This window comes from Aulonocara stuartgranti (assembly GCF_965226115.1).
Source record: "Aulonocara stuartgranti genome assembly, chromosome: 7".
NCBI classification, from domain to species: domain Eukaryota; kingdom Metazoa; phylum Chordata; class Actinopteri; order Cichliformes; family Cichlidae; genus Aulonocara; species Aulonocara stuartgranti.
In genome coordinates, this window is record NC_138945.1 from 36121024 (window position 1) to 36143640 (window position 22617).

The following is a 22617-nucleotide window of genomic DNA, read 5'->3' on the forward strand; positions in this document are numbered from 1 at the left end:
GCAAGACAACGGTTGAGAACTACATAACCCACAAGGCTTTGCAACTCACATGTTTCCCGTTGCCCGGCAACGTAGCAACAGACTTTACGGAGCCATATCCAGAAGATAGGACTTTAAATCCATCTGGTGGCATTGTGTATTATCATATTCTAAAGTTTAACTTCCTTCATTTCAAGCTATAAATACCTTTGAATAATAGACTGCCTGTGTGTGTTTCACAGAGCAGGTAACAAACAGGAAATGTTGGGAGAAAACGGAGCTTTTGTTAGTGAACAGACTGAAAGCACACGGACATCTTCACATGAAGGTCAGGCAGCTTAATGCTATTTTCCCCCAAGTTTAATTAATAATTGTTTTTTTAATGTCAGCTATTTTAATTTACTTTATTAACCCGCTTTATTTCAACTTTTAATGAATGAAAACCCATTATTATTAATTATTAATTTATTTCATATTTTAAATTTACATATTTACATTTTAAACTTAAAATGTTGTATTTTTGTTCTAATTTTCTCTTTTTACTTTATTGAGACATTTATTTTGATTTTGAATTTTATTGTACTGTAACGTTCACAAGAACCAGACGGTTGGATCTCAGTTTGTCCGTTTATTCGGTAACACAGGCAAACGGGCCCTCGTACAACACTTCACTTCAGCCCCGCACCGTCACACAACAACAAGGGCCCCCCCTCCCCTTCCTGCACACATTAACTCCCTATTTCCTGCAGCACAACCAAACATGTATCTTAAAGAAATAACAACCGTGTGCAGAGATAACCAACATGTCACTGTAAAATAACATTTAACCATCGTTATAGTACATAGCAATTTCCTCATTCTACCTATTTAAGCTTTGTTCTAGGTTGTGTTAAGTAGTTTTGGCTAATGTAGCCCAAACTTTGGGGTAAATAAAGCATGTATTCTCATGAATGTACCAAGTTAAAGCCAATCAGTTTTAGATACTTCGTTGTTATTGTAGTTTGCTGATCATTTTATGTCATGCACCACGTAAAACCCCGTTTCACTAAAACCATTTTACAATACCCGATATCGGTGTTTTACCTTTAGTGTAAAGTTTGCGTTGTGAGGTGGTAGCACTATCACTTTAAAGCAAGAAGGTCCTAGGTTGAATTAGAAAATAAGTTGTGAAGACAGTGTCCTGGAGGAAAGGTCTTGGCTGTAGATTGTTACACTTGGAGTGGGTGTAAAATTTAAAATTGATACATAAATGTGATTAAGCACTAAAAAAAAATCATGTGGCTATCCCTTGTAGTTCCTAAGTTATGAGTGCTAAAATGCTGGAAAAATAAAGTTAATTAAATGGTACAAGTCACCAGTGACTAAAAACTGTTTTCACATCTTTCCTTCCTGGCAGAATGTGATACCAAGCACTCAGCAATGCAGCAGGAGGCTGGGAGCCAATCAAAAAAGCAACTCCCTGCAGACATGTACTACAAATATGAAGAGCTTCACTCCAGACCGTACATCACACCCGATTCTGAAATCCCAGAGAACCTCCTGCATCTCTCGTATCCTTTGCTGAAAATTTTTTTACACCTTCCATTATAAGAATAGTGCACATAGTTTATTTTGGGTAGTTTTTAACTTCAGCTTTTATGTATTCAATTCAATTAAGTTTTATTTATACAGCAGCAAATCACAACAACAGTCGCCTCAAGGCACTTTATATTGTAATGTAAACACCTCACGATTTTATTTAAATATGTTATAAACACTACCTAACTCTATATCGTGCTAATGTTTGCAGCCATTATATGTTTAGCTTGTATTATATAAGTGTATGTGTAAGTATGAATGCTCAGTATAATATACTGTACATTTAAACATGCGTTGTGTATATTGTAAGTAATATGTAGTGTAGACTAAGCAGTAATATTGTTTAATACAGTAGCATTATAGTGCCATTATCTTATGGTATGTGTCATATATTTCTCTGCTAATACTAATGCTTCTAAATTAATAGTATGTATAAACAGTATGGGGGCCAGAGATATTAGTATATTTATACATTATTATAAAAAAGCAGTTGTCATTTTCATGGGACTTTTGCTAAAAAACATTTTTCTATAACACTGATGTGAATTTTAACTTTGATATCCTTAATTAATGATGCAATCAGTCACTCCTTTGGCTATGACTGTGGACGCAGGGCAAACCTGAAGCTGCTGGATGACAGAACTCTGATTTTTATAGCGGGGAACATGCTCGTCCTGCTCGATGTGAACACCAAGGAGCAGAGATACTTGCGCTCCTGCAGTGGAGGGGGAATTGGAGCAATCACGGTAAGGGGAAATTACTCATCATGCAAGGGAACTGTCCCACGGAATCTGCAATCTCTGTGACGGACAGCAGGCACGTTGAGGAGTTAAATAATGCTACTGGGGATTTAAGCATTAGCGGGAAATCTACGGCACAACTACACCGTAACCCCAAATTCTATCGCTTTTCTGCTGTAGTCAGAGGAGCTTGCAAAGAAGTTCTGCTGTAGTTTTATAATTTAACAGTGCGGCTAGCATCAAATGTAAAACTCCAGGATAAATGCCAGCAACCTGGTCGGCTGCTTATGTGGGTTATATCGTAGGCACTCCAAAGATTTCCTGCAGAAGTGTACATTTATGCACCTACAGTTTTCAAGCAGAAATGATTGAGGTACACACAATTAATATCTCAATTGTTTTAATGCAGTATTTACAAGAAGATTTACAATCCCTTATTATAAAATGCATTTGGTCCAGTTGCATAATTAATCACTTGATGACTGCATTTTCTCAGACATGTGTGTGTGTGTGTGTGTGTGTGTGTGTGTGTGTGTGTGTGTGTGTGTGTGTGGTTAAAGGCCCACCCTGGCAAGGAGTACTTTGTTGTAGCAGAGAAGGGAAAACAGCCCAACATCATAGTCTATGGATATCCTTCATTGGGACCTTACCGCATCCTCAGAGGTACATCGGATTCATTTTACAGTTATTATCTTAATGTTATTTGATGCTCTTGATTTAACCTGCATGTCTGTAGGTGGTACTGAGCGGGAGTACAGTTTTGTGGAGTTTAACCACAACGGAAGCATACTGGCCAGTGTGGGGAGTGCACCTGACTACACGCTGACACTGTGGGACTGGAGGCAGGAGGAGGTGATACTGAGCTGCAAGGCCATTTCACAGGAGGTCTATCGAGTCAGCTTTTCCCCATATAACCCAGGAATCCTCACAACGTCTGGATTTGGGCACATCAAGTAAAGTCAGAGTATAGTCCTCTGAAAATGTTGCAAAAACAACTTTGAGTTAGTTTCTTGTTTTATGCAGAGGATATTGTGGTAAACTCTGGGGTCAGAATAACAAAAAATAACTGCAGTCATTTCTGACTGCAGAGTTGAGGTTTTTACCCTTTTGCAATGTCGAATGTTTTTGTTTTCTTTCTCTCTCTCTTAGGTTTTGGAAAATGGCAAACACATTCACAGGTCCTAAATTACAAGGACTTATAGGACATTTTGGGAAAACTGTACCAACTGATATCGAGGGCTACGTGGAACTTCCTGATGGAAAGGTCTGTACTCGAGAGCCAGAGGCTACCTCCAAGAGAACCTCTTAACTTCCCATTAATCCATTTAAATTGAAACTGGCCACACATCATGTAGTGAAGTCTCCAGATAAAAAGCAAGAATTTTACTTTTTTACAACTATAGTATTGATTACATGTGTAAATTAAAGTGAATAGGTGATTTGTTATTAACTGTAGATAAGAGGGAGATTGAATTATACAAGTGCATGAAATAAAGCTCTGTGTGAAAGTATGGGTAAATGTAGCTTTTAGTCTAAAGTCCTTTGAGAGGTCGGTGACACTCAGAAAGAAGTATTTACATACCACTTCATGTTTTAGTCAAGAGTATGGAGCCTCGCAAGGGACATTGGAGCAAAAAAATGAAGATGAACTTTTGCGAGATTGGCTCTGTACAAGAGAATTAATATTTCACCTCATCTTCTCCTTTTAGGTGTTGTCAGGAACAGATTGGGGCAATTTGCTGCTGTGGGATGGGAACACCATCAAGGTGGAGATTTGCCGTAATGATGGCCGGACCTGTCATGCAGGGACGGTCCAGCCGTTTTCCCTAGAAGATGGACAGCTGATGACGATTGGCTCTGATGGTGTTGTCAGGGTAAGATCCTTGCTACACCAATCACAGCATTAAACCATAGAGTCCCCTTATTTTGCCAAAAACAAAAACATTTGACCTGTCAGAGCATGGCCATGTGTCCCCTGGGTGTGAACAGTAGTAACTGCCAGCAGATACTTGTCCTTCAGCTTGTTCCACCACATGCCAAACATGCTTGATCCTGATGGAGGCTACTGCCACAGCAAGTCAATTTTGTACAGCTAAAATTAACAATGAACTTTTTCTGAAGAAGGAAGAAATGATTATTCTTTCGGAAACTATGTTGGGGACTATTGCCCTAGTGGATTAAAATACATTATTTTTTAATTATTAGTACTTTATTGGACAAGCATACATTTTTTAATTAAGGGCTAGAGTAGAAATATAGAGGCACTTTCTCTTTCTCTTAAAGAAACTGGAATTTGTGTTGAGCGTGGATTTGAGCAGATGGATTTATTGAGATCATGTCAAGCAGTTATTTAAAAAAAAATGCTGACATTCTCTTTTAAGATAATCTTGGTGCTTACAGTACAACCAATTTTCTGTAATATTTTCACCATGACCATTTTTATCAATACCATTCTTTTTTTCTTTCTAGTTGTAAAATTGTATCAATGTGTGAATAGCAAAAGTAAAATTTTCCCATCAGGTTTGGGACTTTGAGAGGATCAACACAGCTGACAGTAACAGTGACGGCATTAGATTTGAGATGGAGCCCAATAATGAGCTGGTGGTCGGACGCAATGTGTGCCTCTCTTCTGTGGTGAGGAGGAGCTCCCTGCCTCACTCCTTCGTTTGGTTTGCCCAGGTCAGAAAAAAAGCTTTGCACTTGGAAACCATAACACATGATCCACACTCACCTCGGTCCTGATCACTCTCCTGTGTGAACTTGTAGGATTCTAATGGAGCCATCTGGAAACTGGACCTTTCATTCACCAACACAGTAAGTTTCCTGCATCTTTTGTTTCTATGGAGAAGCTATGTAAATGCAGCAATTTGTTTATTGGGGATTTGAATGAACAAGTAACAGTGCAGGCATTTCTAAATGGATGGATTGTAACTGATAAAGACCAAAATGTTATATTCTCCGTTCTTCATAGGAACTTCGTTAAACCATTGTGTGTCATAATACAGTGCGCAGGTTCCGGCCTGTGTAATAAAGTCTTTTGTGTGCAGAGTCCTGATCCAGAGTGCCTGTTTTCGTTCCATGGTGGGATGATTCAAGGCCTGGACGTATCAAAGAAATCCCACCTGATGGCAACAACCACTCTGGACTGTGAGTCCATGTGTGCTTACATACCTGTACCATGCTCTCCTTTTCCATTGATTCAGTGCTAGTGGCCAGTCAACCACTAGCAGTTCTATGCATTTCAAAGAAAAATGCTGTTACACTTAAACTGTCGCCGCACCCCAAAGCTATTGGGCCCAGATTTGGAACCACTTTCATGTCAGTAGATATTAGAAAAATCACCAAAATCACACATGCCTGTTCTCAAGAGCTAATACTATAGATATATAGTTTATATAAATATACTATATATGTGAAAACACATTCAAACTCTGTAAGAGCTGCTATTTTGTCCATGTCATCCAGGCTCTGTCAAAGTTTTTGACTTCCTGGCAAAACGAGAACTGACCACCAGACGCTTTAATCAGGGAGGAACTGCTCTCTGCTGGGCTCCAGCTAAGGTGAGTGTGTCAGTGAAAACAGAATTCTTCTTCCAGTGTGACTCAAAAGGCTCAACAATGGCTCCGGTGTTGGCTTTAAGGTGAGCCAGAGTGGAGGTTTACTGGTGACCGGCTTTGAGAATGGAGTAGTTCGCTTGCTGGAGCTGTACAACCCTCAGAGGCTGCAAACTATCACAGGGCAGAGCCCCGAAGGAGATGCCGAGCTGCGCCTTAGACAGCCCTTCAAACCACATGATGCTGCTGTTACAGCTGTGGCATATGAACGAAATGGAGAGATCCTGGCCACTGGGGTAAGCGGTTTTCTAGTTTACTACTGTGAAAGCATATAATATGGAGTACCAGTAACAAGGCTTCTTCAGATAGGCTAAATTCATCTGCTACACAAAGCTAGGTTTTGTCAGCATTTATTGGCTTTGGCAAGAAGGAATTTCCACCCATTAAAAGTTCAGCTAGAGCTAAGCTAGCTAGAGGTGAAGTTTGTAAAGTTTCTGTAGACACTTTATCAGTCTAAGGTTAGTTTTGGTGTTTGTTGTATCTTTCTGATATCTCTTCTTATTCTGATCTTTCTCCTCAGAGTGCTGACTGCACTGTGTTCTTCTTCACTGTTGGAGAGAACTACAACCCCATCGGTTTTATCCACGTCCCTGGGCTGGTAAAGGCGCTGGAGTGGTCACCGCATTCTCACGTAAGCTCAGTGTTTAATCATTGCTGCTGTGAATGTGAAGGGTCTCTGTGATAGATTTGCATAACGTTGTTTTTTGTACGTTTTTATACAGAACGATAACAATCTGGTCATCCTGTGTCAGAGCGGTCATGTGGTTGAGGTGCACAGTCCTGATCTGGCAACTCAGAAACCAACCAACACCTTTCATCTGTCAGAGCTGCCCAGAAGATCCTTCAAGTTTAAAAGCATCAAGTCTCGAATCAAGGTCTGAAAGTGGTCTTTCTTGACTTTAGTCTGTTTGAATAAATAAATTCATTTTCGTCAGCACCGCTAAGGTAAAGAAAGATCAACCTTCACTTCTGCGAGTGTTCATATTTTGGCAGTACAGCTCTGTGCTGGGTGGTGAGAGGTGAAACGTCTTTAGGCAACTTAAAGAAGTCCAGATGCTCCAAGTCAGCAATAGCTGAGCTGTGACAGAAGTGGTTTGTGAAGAGGCTTGCAGGTTCACAGTAACCGTGAGCAGGTTAACCAGCTATAAAATCTTAAGTATGTAAGTTTTACTACTTGGATGTGTAACCACTAACTTTATCTACCAGTACTGTGGCTAAGGTTAATTGTGCGGCCTTTTTGAATTATCGCTGTTCTTAACTTTTATGGCTCCATTAACTGTGTTTTTGTACTCGGTGTTTCTTTATTTCCTGCCTTTTTACTCTGTTTAAAAGAACTGCTGCTTGAATATGAATGGAAACGTCATTTCAGATCAGATGTTTTGCATTTTAAATTCTGTGTTTCAGAGAGAGGAGGATTTTGCAAGAAATAAAGCTATAAAGGAGGAGAAGAAGAAAGCGAAAGAAGAACGGTTAAAAGATACAAAAAAGCTGGATGTAGAGCAAGAAGAAGAAAAAGAGGAGAAGGAAGAATTACCTCCTATCTATATCCCTGATCCACCAAGTCCTCTCTGCTGTGGCTTCTATTCACAGCCTGGACACTTCTGGCTCTCCATGGTATGCATACAAACACAAACACCCATAATATGTCTGTTTCTTAGAGTCATACAGGAATATGATACCAAGTTCCTTCACCCACAAAAGTAGAAAATAAACTAGAGTACAACCTGCATTTGCTGTCAGTGAGTAAAAACATGTAAAATTCACAGTTAAAAAGGGTGAGGTACCAAATCTTTTTTGATAGCTATCAAATCTGTTCAAAAAACAAACCATTGTGCAATATCAGATATAGTCCAAAAACAAGAAGACTAGAAAACTCATCTCCACTTTCAAATATATTGTACACTCTGAGAGTCTTTAGTGCAGAGGTTCCCAAACTTTTTTTGCTGGGCCCCCCTTTGTTTTACAAGAAAAATGTTCACATCCCCCCCCCCCCCTTCCACGCGCACGCACGCACGCACACGCACGCACAAACACATCCTCCAACCACACACACCCGTATTTTGCTCCATTGCGGTTTATTTCACACCTCAAACATTTAGTAAGCAATTAAGCAAATACAAGTAATCTGCAATAAATGACAGGTAGTAAGAAAATAAACTACTAACTCTTTTACGTTATATCTGCACCTACACGGGTATTTTTGAAAACTCAGCTGTTTCGTCCACACATAAACGGCGTTTGGAATCACAGAAAACGGAGATTTTTTAAAACTCATTTTTTGCGTTTACGTGCGGACGAGGAATACAGAGTTCGTCACGCAACGTCAAAGGTATGTGCCTTTTTCACGTCACGCTGTGCGCCACGTTATTGTTTACATGAGATGAATTGCAGAATGGCAGATAGAGACAAAATACTGTTAATCTGACTATCTGCAGGTTTTACACGCTTACATTTACACGCAGTTACTGTCCCTCCATTTACAAAGGCAGAGGCATCACGGTGTAATTATTTTACATGTAGTTGTTTTTTTCTTGTTTAATAATATTCAACATTGCTATCAATACATTTTTCAAAAAATGCCTCTCTGTGCAAAATGGGTTTAAAAACATAAACAACTGTAGGATACTGTTTGTCCGTGATTTGGAGAGCTCAGCTGTGCTGACGAAGGGAAAATCAATTATGCAGGGGAGACCTACCTTGGCATTTGTGCAGGTGAAACCAAAGGGAAGATTTGTTTCACCATATTTTCTAGTCTTTGGCTTAGAATGAAGTTGGTTTGGAAACATATACTGTTAAAAAAACATCTTAAAAGAACGGTAATATTCCGGCAGCTGGGGCGCCAAAATACGACCGTAAAATAACAGAAAATAACTGTCCCATAAAAATACGGTTATTTTCAGTAATGAAAATAGAGTTTGTTGCGCTAATTTTACATGGGATTTTAACGTGATCAAACAATGAAATTACCTATAAACAAGGTCAATGAATGTGGCAATATGAATCATAATACGTAAATGTACAGAAATATACAGTTAACAGTTGGTTTAAATAATAATGGATTGCATGCCCTGGGACAGACTGACAGAGGCGAGGCTGCCATATCGCACCATCGGCCCCTCTGGTCATCACCAGTAGGTGAAGAGTCTTGACCATGGACACAATACCGAGAGTGTCCGAGCCGGTGCTCGAACCGGCAACCTTCTGATCACAAAGTGAACTGCCAACTTTTGAGCCACAATCGCCCTAAATAGCAATAATAATAATACTTATGTGATGTAACACAAGCTTATAGGAATCATGTTATATACTTTTCCATAGCATTACATTTGAATTCAACAGTTCAATCTTTCAAATAACAGACAGATATTTGTGAAATCATGATACATTTGTGAATGTATTTTTACAATCTAAATATGCATATGTACAAGAAAATATATTTACAAAACAAGTAAATTGTGTTTTACTATATTTACAGTGATGTTATGTTATTTTACCTTTGACATGTAAAATCACAGTCTACTTATGTAAATTTAATGATATTCTAGAAAGACAATACAAACTGTAAAATACACAGTAAGATACTTTGACATTACTATTTTTTGGAACAGTGTATTCAGCAATGCTTCATCTCCCGCTTTGCGTTTGTGTGGGCGCCCAGTACTAGCAGCGTCCAAGCCTTGTTTTTTTTGTTTTTTTTGTTTCCCTTTGTTTCCCTTTTCATATAGCCCCCCCTGCAATGGCGGGCCCCACACTTTGGGAAGGTCTGCTTTAGTGTAATTGAATGCAATGGCCACACATTACAGTCACATTCATCAACAAGGAGTTAATGATATCTGTTTAGCTCTGGAAGTTGATGAGATATAGGTAAATATCCTGAAGTGTGATTTTTTTTTCTTCACGACTAACTGTTTTCTGTCTCTCTGAACCCTGTAGGGAGGCTTTGACTCAGGCTTCTTATATCACTGTAAGTTCTCTGAGAATCAAGACGAGGATCCTGAGCAGCGGCAGGATGAACCATTCAGCTTTCTGCCTGTACATAACGCAGAGGATGACCCCATCTGTTCCATCACCTTCAGGTAGCCTGAGGACAGACGAGCTTTTCTAAACTTTTGTGCAGCTGTTTACACTTTACATGTTTTGAATGAAAAGGGTGGTGATTGAAGTGCAATTCCTGGTGCTTTGCAGCTCCAACAGACAGCTGCTTCTCTGCGGCATGAACTCGGGCTCCATCAGGATTTATCCCCTGCAGCCTGGTGATCACAGCCTCACCTCCATGCAGGCATACTGGACTCTCAGCGTCCACGACAACCAGTATGGACACCTGCGACACATCCGCTGTAGCCACGACGACCTGTTTGTGCTGACAGCGGGAGATGACGGGAACATCTTCTCCTTCAGTCTGCTTCCTCCGGAGGAGATGCAGCAAAGCCTACAGAGAAAGAGAGCCAAGATTCCTTCACCCAAGGTCGGTCACATTTTGATGGCGCATTGTCTTTAAACCAGTTATATAATAATCAGCTTGAGTTTGTAAGGGACTAAAATTGAGCTAGTTCATAAGTTTAAGTTTAGAGGGGCACTTTATAGGCCTAAATGCTGAACTCGTGGTCACGTGTTCCCAAGTAAAACAGTTCAGTAGAAGACAGACCCCCCCCCCCCCCCCCCCCCCCAAAAAAAAAAAAAATTAAAGAAATGTTTAATAAAATTGTTTTATATGTGTGAGGTTGTATCAATATCATCTTTTTTGCATGATTTAGATAACTCTTGGGAATGAGACTGAGGATATTGAAGATCCAGCAGCCTACAGGTGAGAATAAATAGCAAGTTTAGTTATAATTTTGTATCAATTAATAATTTCTTCCTCTGTATATCTACCATTTTCTCTTTTTGGGACTCTCATAAACTGTATATACAGGTGAAACTCAAAAACTTGAATATCGTGCAAAAGTTCATTTATTTCAGTAATTCAACTCAAAAGGTAAAACTAATATATGATATAGACTCATGACTTACAGCTTACCCCAAATTCAAAATCTCAGAAAATTAGAATATTGTGAAAAGGTTCAATATTTTAGGCTCAAAGTGTCACACTGTAATAAGCTAATTATTCCAAAACACCTGCATGAGGTTCCTGAGCCTTTACATGCTCTCTCAGTCTGGTTCAGTAGGAATCACAATCATGGGGAAGACTGCTGACCTGACAGTTGTGCATAAAACCATCATTGTCAGCCTCCATAAGGAGGGAAAGCCTCAAAAGGTAATTGCAGAAGAAGTTGAATGCTCCCAAAGTGCTGTATCAAAGCACATTAATAGAAAGTTATGTGGAAGGGAAAGGTGTGGAAGAAAAAGGGCTAAATGAAAAAAAGAACTGGTCTGTTGCTCAGTGGTCGAAGATCCTCTTTTCTAGTGAGAGCAAATGTTGCATCTCATTTGGAAACCAAGTTCCCAGAGTCTGGAGGAAGAATGGAGAGGCACACAATCTAAGATGCTTGAAGTCCAGTGTGAAGTTTCCACAGTCTGTGTTGATTTGGGGAGCCATGTCATGCTGGTGTTGGTCTACTATGCTTTATTAAGTCCAGAGTCAACGCAGCCATCTACCAGGACATTTTGGAGCACTCCATGCTTCCTTCCGCAGACAAGCTTTATGGAAATGCTGACTTTGTTTTCCAACTGGACTTGGGACCTGCCAACACTACCAAAAGTACCCAAAACCTGCTTCAATGACCATGGGATTACTGTGCTTGAGTGGCCAGCAAACTCACCTGACCTGAACCCCATAGAGAATTTATGGGGCATTGCCAAGAGAAAGATGAGTGACACGAGACCGAACAATGCAGAAGAGCTGAAGGCCGCTATTGAAGCAATTATAAAAAATAAAGGTTTCAAATATCTTGCTTTTCATGTAATGAGTCTATATCATATATTAGTTTGACCTTTTAAGTTGAATCAGTGAAATAAATGAACTTTGCATGATATTCAAATTCAGCTTCACCTGTATATGATGGACATAGCTCACCCGATCTGAAACATGAAGATACCTTAATCCTGCATTATTTCTAATGGCCAGTAGAAGGACACTCCTGTTTCACAAAGACATAGAACGAAAATAACCTTACAACCAACACATCTGTGACCTAAGTAAACATTTTCCTGATGAGTTAATGGTCTCAGTCACTACTTTTAAGTCTTATTAATGCATTATGTTTATTTTGGACATCAGAGTTACACATACTTTACAGGGTTGACAAGTAGGCAGAATATGAGCGTGCAGGGTTCCTCGGATTCATAGCTCGTGACATCATGTTATAAACTGCCAAAGTGGGGGTGTTGAAAGCTTGACTCTTCACAATGAAACTTTGCTGTGGCTCATGAAAAGTATCAAGTTTTCTCTCTTCTAACTTTCTAATGTCTCCTTGTTCCAGCTTAGAGATGGCTAAGCAAAAGCTGCAAAATGACCAACTGCAAAAGGAGGCTGAGCTAAAGGTTTCTGAAAAGCAGAAGAACCTGAGTGAACTCCAGAAGAAATTTAAGAAAGTGCTGAATGACAACCAGAATCTGTCGGAGCACATTCGCCTGAAACCTGAGGTACAAATGCAAATCTGGGATGTGTATGTGTGCACTATCCCTGAGTTGGGAAATTCAGCTGCGTTGCCACTGAAACTGAGATTCAATGAGATGTGAAAAATAATCTGATCTGGAATGTTTTATTAAGGGATAGACACAGTAGATTGTTGTTAGATGTATGTGTTGTTGTGTGTCTGTAGGAGCTGCAGCTGGACCAGCGATGTTACAAACAGGCAGAGAGGCTGAAGGCCCAGCGCGTGATGGAGGTCAGGAAGCAGCTAGCCTGGGAGCAGGAGCGCTGCAGCATAGCACTCAAAAAACTACAGGACTGGTACATGCAAGTTTTTATTCTACAACTATTTATATTATTCACAAATCAAAAAAATAGTAATTTGTCTTAAAAAGAGCCTTTTTGGTGTGAAACAAAGTGTTAGCTCCTCTCCTTCTAAGGTTAGCGTCCCTTTCAGCCAGCTTTGTTCTGATTCTGACTGCCTGCCCCTCAAACAGAAAGCTTGAACAGCTGGTGGGACAAAGCTGTGTTCCTGACTTGACCACTGACCTGCACAGACTACATTACTTGAAACTTTGGCCAAGTGAAATATGAGCGTGCATCTTTAGAATAGTGTATGTAGCCAAATGACAAACACCTATGCTTGATGTCAGGTTCAGGGACTCTCTTGGTGGAAAAATGGTCACTGTGGTTGCCATCCAGACCAGCCACAGAGTCTCCACTTACCATTTACCGGAGCCTGCCGAGCTTTCAGCTCAGGTCAGGCATCGGAGCACAACCAGAGAGCCTGTTGGACACAGAGATGCTGCACTAGATTGTAGGAAAGTCAGAGCAGAGACTGCAAAAGGCAGCACCAAAATTGACGGTAAGAAAGTGATTGTGTCTTTGTTTTACACATCAAAGATATATCTTGACCTGCATTGTCACCTATGTGCATTCAGAGGAGGAGGTGTTATGCCACCCAGTGATTCGTACAGCCAAGATCAAGCTGGGAGATCGTCAGGAAGAGAGACTTCGAAAGGCTGCAGAGAAAGCTGAGCAAGCTCGAGCCAAAATAGAAAAGAAGAAGCAGGAATGGGCACAAATGTGAGTGACTCTGCAGTGTCAGGTTAACCCACTAAGGAGTAGCTGGAGCTTAAATGATTACTATGATGCTGGTTCAAAAATGTATTTGGATTTTTGGTGTCTCAGTTACGCAGAGAAACCAAGTGAGGACTATGAAGATCCGAAGGACGTGGAAGCCATCCGTGAAGCCAAAGAGAACATCGGGGACTACATCGGGGTGAAACACCGGAGGGTGAACGCTGAGATGAAGAGAGAAGAACTGATTTCCTTGGAGGAAAATGTACAAACTCACACTAATACCCAGATGTTCACATCTGCTTTAAATATACTTTGTGCTATCTATTTCACACCTACGTGCAGGCATATAATTATGGTCCTTAAATGTCATTATTAAATTATCTGGATAATCTAATGACTCACTCCATCATCACTAGATGCATGAAAAGCAGAGTGAGCTGAACAGACGGATCGTGGCATTGCGGGACTCCAAACTTCGTCTGGTGTCTTGGTTGCGTGCTCAGGCTCAGCGGCTGCAGAAGGTCCAGCAGCGCCTGGCGGTTCATCTCCGCCGGCCTCCACCCATCCTGCCCAACATGTTAACAGAGGAAGTGCCAGAGGAGAAGCTGTGGTACAGCCACTCCACCTTGGAGCGATACCGGTCACTGAGGGAGCAGAGGTACAGAGGATGGCTGTTCTCTGAAAACCAAAACTTTAAATGGTTTCAGTTGGTTTGCTTGACATTGTTGCTACAATGACATGAAAAACATTAGAAAACAAAAACTGTAGATTTTTTATGTTTTGTTTTTAAAAAGGTTTAGGGATTTGGAGCAGGAGGGAGCAGCGAGTTTGTTGGAGCAGCTGGAGAAAGAAATGGAGGAGGATAAAAAGGAAGAAGAGCAGAGGAGAGATGTAGAAGAAACTCCCAGATTGTCTGTTTCATCTGTAACCAGAGAAGAAGAGGAGACACCAGTGGACGAAGGATCTGAACTGAGCGAGCTGGAGGAGGAGCTTCAGAAGGAGGAGGAGATCAGACTGCTGCATGAGCAGAACACTCTGCTGGAGGAGGTCATTGTCATTAATTTGATTTTTAACTGAATAACTAGTTGGAATGTCTTCTGGATAATAACTGATGTGGGGATGGATTTTATCCTCAGATGGAGACTGCGGTTTGTCAGTTTGACGCGGAGCTGCTGCTGCTGTGTCGACAGAAGCTGCATCTGGACTGGCGGCTGAAGCTGGCTGACCTCCGCCTGGTGACGCTCTTTCAGGAGATGCTGCTCCTCAAACAATTTCAGAGGAGAGAGGGAGGCTTACATGAGAAGCTCAACACCTGCATTATGGAGGAGAACAGCATCACAGTAGGTGGATTGAATTAGCCTGGAGTTGGTGTTTTTATTTAATAATACGCTATAGTAATCTGCTTAAAAGGATATAGCAGCGTTCTTATGTTTTAGCTCACCTATGCGCATCCACATGCATCGTTATTTTGAATGGACAGTTTAGGGATAAAACAGAGTGGCTCATTTGGTGACGAGCAGAGGAGAGATGTTGGGCTTATTGAAAGGTAGATGTTAAAGATGGAGAAAGAGAAAGAGGAGGTTTTTAGTGTCAGAGGGCATGCAGGTGACTGTCATAACAGGAAGACGTGGAAGCAAGTGGTTCGTTTGTTTAGGGTCGGCACAATTGTCAGCTTTTAAAAAGCTTGTCACTTGCATTCATCAGTAGTTGTTGTACTCTTGATGCTTCTGGTGGCTTCATACATTGCTATTTTACAGTGACATTCCTTATTTTATTTGTTCTGCTGCTAAATGTGCTTTAAAATAACACTGACTTACTTTAAATTGATAAAAAAAAAGACTTGAAAACAGACCTGAAGCATGAAGATTTTATCAGATATGTGACTCAAATTTACAATTCATTTTTTCCACACATAACTACAATAACTGTGTAGTGTTTGCTGCCAAACACTGGTGGCCTGGAAATCATTATTTGCCAAAAAACTGTGTAAGCACAACACTGGACCTGCAGTTATTGTAGTCCTCACACTTCCTTCCTCTGATCACTCACAGTCAAAGCTGGGAGAGTGCAATGAACAGCTGGAGATGAAGAGGAGAGACATAGCCAAGCTGCAGGAGAGGGAGAAGGCTCTGACCGCTGCCTTCCAGGCTTCGCTCGGGGAAAACAATAAGTATGAAGAGTTTCTGACCAAAGTCTTCAAGAAGAAGATCAAACGTGTGAAGAAGAAGGAGCAGACGGGAAATGAAGGTGAGGGAAAGTAACACAGTGTGTGTAACGATGTGTGCATCAGTACTTTATGATCACAGTGTGTGTTTGTAGAAGAAGAGGACAGTGATGGAGACAGTGATGGAGACTCTGAAGAAGACGATGACTGGGATGATGATTATGACAGTGAAGAAGGAGGAGCTGCTGTGAATGACAGTATTTGCCCTGAAGGTCAGTAAAGTGGTGAAAAACATTCATCTCCTTTAATTTTTTAACAGTGAAAACTTTTCTGTTGTTCCAGCAGGAGCACAGAAACGTTTCAGTACTTTGAAATGCACCATTAAAGACAGATTTCAGGTCATTTCATTTTTCAGCCTGAAAACAGGTCTCTTTAATTTGACTTTAAGCATAAGTCTGTGTTTGTGTGTCTCAGGCTGTGAACCTGAGCTGTTTGAGAACACACTGCAGCTGCGTGAACGTCGACTGGACCTGGAGGAACTGTTAACAGAGGAGAAAAAGAGCGCTGAAGCTCTGAAGAAGGAGAGCGACAGCCTCGCAAAAAAGGTCAAACTCATCGGTTTTCATCACTGTTGTGCTTTCTGTACCTTGCTCTTGTTATCACTCGTGTGTTTTGCACTCATGTTATTGTGCTTGTGTTTTTGCGTGGATTTGATCTGCTCTGCAGGAGAAATCGGTGAAGAGCAGCCGGGCTGCACTGGAAGACGACTTGGATTTAATCAACAGGGAGAAACTGCAGAAAATCAGTGAACTGGATGTTGTGGTTCCTCTGAGATTGCACCAGGTAAATGGGATGTCATGCTGGATATTCTCTGGTGACAAAACTGCTTCAAGCAAGTCATAACAACACATAACAGATGATTGTCTGCCTGCTGTCAAAAATACTTATAGTGAGAAAGTACAACCAGCTCAGTCTGTACAAAAACAATTGATTAGTCCATTTCACCAAATATCCAAGCTTTTACAAAATCTATACAAATCCTGCCTTTTTTTTTAAATTAAAAAATTAAATGTATGTTAATTAAAAATACACTTTAGAAATTATACATTTTAAAAGAATATTGCAGGAAATAAAAGGTTTTTCTCAGAATAGGCATTTGGACCGTGGCGATCACACAATATCCACAAATTTTAATAGCCATTAAAAAAACATTCTGTGTACATGTTTTTTTTTTGTCCTCGTAGAGATGTTTAAGTCTTTAAATAAAGTGAATAAAACAAAAATTCAAATGAAGAAACGAAGTAGAAGAACACTCTTTTGCATGCGTGATTTTATTGATCTTTATTGATCCAAAGCCAAACAGGATTAAAACAAAACATTTTCATGGATTTTACAGATTTTTATTATGAATATTGACCATAATAGACTTCCATGCAATACTTTGTGATGTTTTATTTAAAAGAAATGGTTACAGTGCAGTTTAGTCTATATTACAGAAGTTCTTGAACTTTTTCTTTTTGTTTTCTCCTTCCTTCCACTTTCACCCTGCGTCTTCCAGATTGAGTATGTTGTTAATGGCTCAGTGCCGTCAGATCTGAATGAGGCGTTGGTGCTGGACAAGAGTGAGCTGGAAAGGCTGAAGGGGCGCATCCAGCAGCTGCAGGGGGAAAAGCTTCATCAGAAAGATCTGCACCGTCAAGCTCGCCAGCAGCACACCAAGCTCATCCACGACCGCAGAAACATGGCTGCCACGATCCAGAGTAAGAGTCTCTGACATGGAAGAGCTGAAGTGTAAAGATATACGAGAAGTTCACAGGTCACATGTAGACATTAGCTTTAAAAGAAAACACACATGCAGATGAAAACAAATCCAGATTTGTGTTGCAGGATTTGCCACATGGCTTCAAGAAAATATTCCTGTGACTTTCTTCATGCGTAGATTTGATCATGTGTTTGTTAATCTGTGCTGTTGGGTGCCTGCTTGTATCTTGGTGCAGCATTGGACCAGCAATGCAACGAGTTGATGAGAACAAAGTTTGGGAGGCTTGTGGATTTGGAAGCTTTGCAGATGCTATCGGGGAACAGGAGGCTGGAGGAGCTGAAGCAGGAAAAACTCCTCAAAGAAGCCGCATACGCCAAGGAGATCAGACAGTGGGATGTATGCTTATCTGTGTGTGTGCGAGATGTCTACATCTGTGCTGTTTTGATCATTTGCAAAATGAACATTTTAAAACCACTTCGGGTTACATTTTTTTTAAATCTTCTACTTGGGGGGTGTGTGTGTTCAGGCTAAGGTAGAAGAGGCACGTCAAGCTGTGATGGAGGTGACCACGTGTAATACGGAGCATCTCCGCAGTGCAACGAGTCTGAATGAACAGAAGAAGGAGCTACAGCTTAAACTCAGCACCAGCCAAAAGAAAATGGTAAACAATGTGCAAGGCTGATGAGCCTGGGATCCACGGTGTCACACACACATATATAAACAAATAATGCAGTTTATTTTAATAGTGTCGTTTAACATAAATACTTTTAATATGTTAATATTTCATTTTTGTTCCGGATAAAAAGTGAATCCCGCTATAATTATGCAATTCTGCTTTTCTCATTCAGATCCAGAGACTTATACAAAATATACAAAATATTTGTTGCTATCATGTGTTACTTTGCCCATATACTCTATAATCTATATATGTGTGAATGTATCCAGGGCAGACAACAGTTCCAGGACTACAGGAGACACACAGACCAGGAGGCTATCCAGAATCTCCAAGACTTGGTGATAAAGCAGTCTCAGCAAGCTGAAGCCCTCAGGAGAGAGATCCACCTCCTGTCGTGCAAAGGGGGTCACATGTTGCCCCCTGATCAGACCAGACTGCCACCACTTTCCCCCTTGCGCACCCCCATAGGCAGCATCAACACTGGAAAATAAAGAATGTCCACATAGCGCAGCTGAACAGAGTACGAAATATACATGTACCCATTTATATCATGAACACTTTGCACACCAATAAGGCTTAATAATCATGGAGTGTTGCTTTTCAGTGACCCTCATCACCTTTTCTCTTCTGCTCTTCTGCTATTAACACACCTAAAGAAACATTAAACGAATAAGCACCCAGTACAGGGACACTTATTTAATGAGATATGATTAGAAACATAAATGAAGTTATGAAATATGTAGTATTTCTGTATTTTGACCCCACAAATTACAACACCACAACCAGATGAATAGAATCAACTTTTTGGGACTTCCTTACCTGCATGTTTGAGCATGCATCGAAACTTCCCACAAATTACTGTAATTAGTCAAAGAAATGATCATAGAAGCATAACAAACATCATCATGATTAGTGTAGCTTCTATCCACTCGCACCAGCTGTTAAATAACTCCAGTCTATTTGAGGTCAGACAGCTTAGCAGTGGATCCCATATCTAGTCCGAGTCCGGCACAGAGGGGCTGAGTGAATGTGGTCTGGACTCTGTGGAGGAGAGTCATGGTGCCAGAGACTCTGTAGAAGGACAGAATGCCTGCTCTGTGATTCAGGTACACTCCTACTCTGGACGGCCGGCAGACTGAAATGGGAGTCTTTCTTTTGTTATGTTTGAAAAAGCATCTTTGGTCAACACATTGCAAAGCCCAGGATTTGTCATTGTGTCCGAATTCACTTTCTTCTTGCTGCTTCCTGCTGATATCCCGGTATGTGACTGCCACTGTAACCCCTCCGCCGCTCCACTCCACCTCCCAGTAACAACGTCCAGTCAGAGTCTCTCTGCTCAGCACCTGAAACCTGTTAGTGAAAGCATGTGATTCTGGTTTGTTGGCATATAAATCCACTGCCAGTTGCACTGCCGCTAGCAAAGTGGGCATTCCTGTTACTTTCCTGTTCCCTTCGGACAATATCAATAATGAGTTTGCCGTGCTCTGATCCAGTGTGAGCTGACAGGAATACTGTAAGAATGTAGCTCTTGTTTTGGGATCTGGTTGTGGCAGTAAAACATCCACTTCACTCACTGTCTGTGAGATGTTGGTATAAACATCACTAAACATTTCCTGCATTTTATCCCTGGCTTTTGCCACAGCTGCTGTCACATCCTTAAAGTAGCGCAGAGGACGGATGTTGATGCTCGGTGAATCTGTCCATTCGCTGATGTGTGACAGTGAGGTGTAAGTGCAGAGAAACTGTGTGTGGTCCTCCGTATGGAAAAGCTGCTCCAGCTCAGTGTTTCTCCTCCTCAGCTCAGAGATCTCCTGCTGCAGCTTCTCCTGAAGCTCTTTAACCCGACTGACCTCAGTTTTTTGCTGAAGTCTGATCTGCTGGGTCACATCAGATCTTCTTTTCTCAATTGTTTTAATCAGTTCAGTGAAAATCGTCTCACTGCACCTCACAGCTTTATCAGCAGAGTGATTAATGGCCTCCACCTCCTGCTGAAACACTCTCTTGGCTTCCTCTCTCTCCTGGAGTCTCTGCTGGAGTTTTTCATGACTTGCCCCGAGTGCTTTCTGCCTCTCTTTCCTTTCTGCTTCAGCGGAGACAGTGCAGTGACCTTTATGCTCATCCATGGAGCACAGATAACAAATGCACTGTTGATCAGTGCGGCAGAATATCTTCATCACCTCATTGTGGCGAGGGCAGATAATCCTCATCTGGGAGGGGTCCACCAGCTTGTGTTTTTTGAAGGCAGGAGATTCATAGTGAGGCTGGAGGTGCTGCTCACAGTAAAAGACCAGACACTGCAGACAGGACTTGACAGCTTTCATTTTTTCCCCAATGCAAAAATCACAGGCCACATCTTCAGATCCAGCATCGCAGTGATCAGCAGGAGGAGCTTGGAGTCCGCTTTTCTTCAGCTCCTCCACTAATTCTGCCAACATGGTGTTTTTCACCAGAGCAGGTCTTGGTATGAAGGCTTGTCTGCACTGAGGGCAGCAGGGGATCTCCCTCAGATCACCTCTATCCCAGCAGCATTTGATGCAGTTCATGCAGTAGTTGTGTCCGCAGGGAATAGTCACAGGATCTTTCAGTAGATCCAAACAGATCGAACAGCAGAGTTTGTCCTGGTCGAGCTGAATTCCTTGCTGCGCCATTTTACCTCAGAGAGAGTGCGTGTGTGAGAGTTTCACTTCCTGCCACCCGATCCAAACCAAAACTTAGTTCCTTTTTCTTGCTTTGCTATCTTGTCAGTTGTCTGCACTCTGGCATATATTTGGAAGGATCAGAAAACAGGAAGTTATGTTGATCAAAGGGCAAACAGGAAGAAGGGGGAGGGTATTTTATGGTTCAGATAATTCCAGGAAGAGGAGTGGTTTCACGAAACAGGGTGTGTTTTTATGTCCTGAGTGTTAGAAATAGAAAAGAGTAAGTGTGATATAAAAATGCCTGCAGACAAAACAAAGCAGAACCAAACCAGTGAAACCAATCATCACTGGTTTGGCTGTAGTGTTGATCCATGGGTCTGTAGATCTGTTTTCATTGAACAGTTTGTGGCCTAAATTGATTCATGAAATACTAAACATGATGATGTACCAATTCAGTGTAATGTAAATCATGTTTGATATGTAATATGGGTATCGTGTTTTTTCCTCTTGTAATCAATGAAGCAGTTTATGGGAAAGTGCTCTGGTGCTCTTAACACATTCTTTATTTTATTTTATTTTTTTAAAGCTTATGTTTGTAATAATAGAAGTAAAAATGATTAAAAAAAAATCAGTCACTTGGTACACTTGGTCTGCTGCTTGTTAGTGCAAATGTCTAATCAGCCATTCATATTGCAGCAACTTGATGCATTTAGATAGGTAGATATGATCAAGACAGCCTGCTGAAGTTCAAACAGCATCAGAACGAGGAATGTGATGAAACCCCAAAAAGTTGATTCTGTTCATCTGGACGTAGCGTTTTCAGGTGGATAAACGTTTCAGCTCTCCCACTGAAAATGCAACGTCCAAATGAACAGAATCAACTTTTTGGGGTTTACTGACCTGGATGATTAAGCATGCATCAAGAATGTGATGAAAGTGACCTTGACCGTGGCGTGGTTATCGGTGCGAGACAGGCTGGTATTTCAGAAACTGGCAATCTATCAGGTCGATAAGCAGCAGAAGAACAAACCAGGTGCCATTCCTGTGAGCTAAAAATACAAAAGTGAGGCTTCAGTTCACACTGATTCACCAAAACTGCACAATAGAAGATTGGTGAAGTGCTGCCGGATCTGAAGAGTCTCAGTTTCTGCAACATTCGGAGGGTAGGGTCAGAATTCGGTGTAAACAACATATGGCCAGCAGATCTGTATGATCTTAGCAAAATCCCTGAGGAATGTTTCCAGCAGGCCGTTGAATCTATTTCATTCAACTGGGTACTAGGTGATTTTTTTTTAGGCCCAAGCATCCCTCACTAATATGATGCTGAATCAACAAATGTGGAAGTGAAGTCAGAATCAAAATCAATCAGATGTCAGGTGGTCTTGAGATGTTTTCTTGAAGCAAATCCAACCAGGATGTAAGGTGATCATAAAGATTGTGACTATCATAACTATAGAAATCTTTAAGCAGTTGTGTTCAAAGTTCAAGGTGTTCCTCTTCCAGGACTGTGAAACACTCACGCTGTTATTTAGTGCATATAAATCAGCTCATTATACTCTGTTCATACTCTGTTCAGTAAAATGCACAAGTTTACATGTTGTTCCATTAAATTTGCTGCTTTTTTGTGTCGTGAGTTTCGCCAACCTCATTTTCAGTAAGAATTTTTTAGTTTAGTTTTATTTAACTGTTTACAGTGGTATGCAAAAGTTTGGGCGCCCTTGATAATTTTCATGATTTTCCTTCATAAATCATTGGTTGTTTGGATCAGCAATTTCATTTAAATATATCATATATAGCAGATGAACACAATG

The 22617-nt window shown here is 40.9% G+C and overlaps 2 protein-coding genes across 3 annotated transcripts; one reads left to right on the top strand and one right to left on the bottom strand.

Moving 5' to 3' along the window:
* The first annotated feature begins 112 nt into the window (after window positions 1–112).
* On the top strand, window positions 113–18993 carry cfap44 (cilia and flagella associated protein 44). Of its 2 annotated transcripts, none has more exons than XM_082538288.1 (34): window positions 113–307; window positions 1376–1529; window positions 2141–2303; window positions 2858–2960; window positions 3034–3250; window positions 3447–3561; window positions 4007–4171; window positions 4818–4976; window positions 5064–5111; window positions 5345–5444; window positions 5763–5857; window positions 5938–6147; window positions 6432–6542; window positions 6634–6786; window positions 7316–7525; window positions 9845–9987; window positions 10097–10376; window positions 10666–10715; window positions 12331–12493; window positions 12673–12803; window positions 13136–13347; window positions 13424–13568; window positions 13674–13827; window positions 13982–14223; window positions 14360–14612; window positions 14702–14905; window positions 15617–15812; window positions 15885–16001; window positions 16204–16334; window positions 16456–16572; window positions 17288–17489; window positions 17727–17887; window positions 18018–18152; window positions 18437–18993. In XM_082538288.1, the coding sequence occupies exons 1-34, from the start codon at window positions 241–243 to the stop codon at window positions 18656–18658; spliced, it is 5328 nt and encodes a 1775-aa protein (XP_082394414.1). In that variant the 5' UTR covers window positions 113–240; the 3' UTR covers window positions 18659–18993. The 2 variants fall into 2 exon arrangements, with proteins under 2 accessions (XP_082394414.1, XP_082394415.1); XM_082538289.1 differs by lacking the exon at window positions 113–307 and adding an exon at window positions 1163–1198.
* Window positions 18994–19123: 130 nt separating this feature from the next.
* Window positions 19124–22355, bottom strand: LOC309709597 (tripartite motif-containing protein 16-like; the record flags this gene model as incomplete). Its single annotated transcript, XM_082538330.1, has 1 exon — window positions 19124–22355. The coding sequence occupies exon 1, from the start codon at window positions 20813–20815 to the stop codon at window positions 19124–19126; it is 1692 nt and encodes a 563-aa protein (XP_082394456.1). The 5' UTR covers window positions 20816–22355.
* Window positions 22356–22617: the final 262 nt, after the last annotated feature.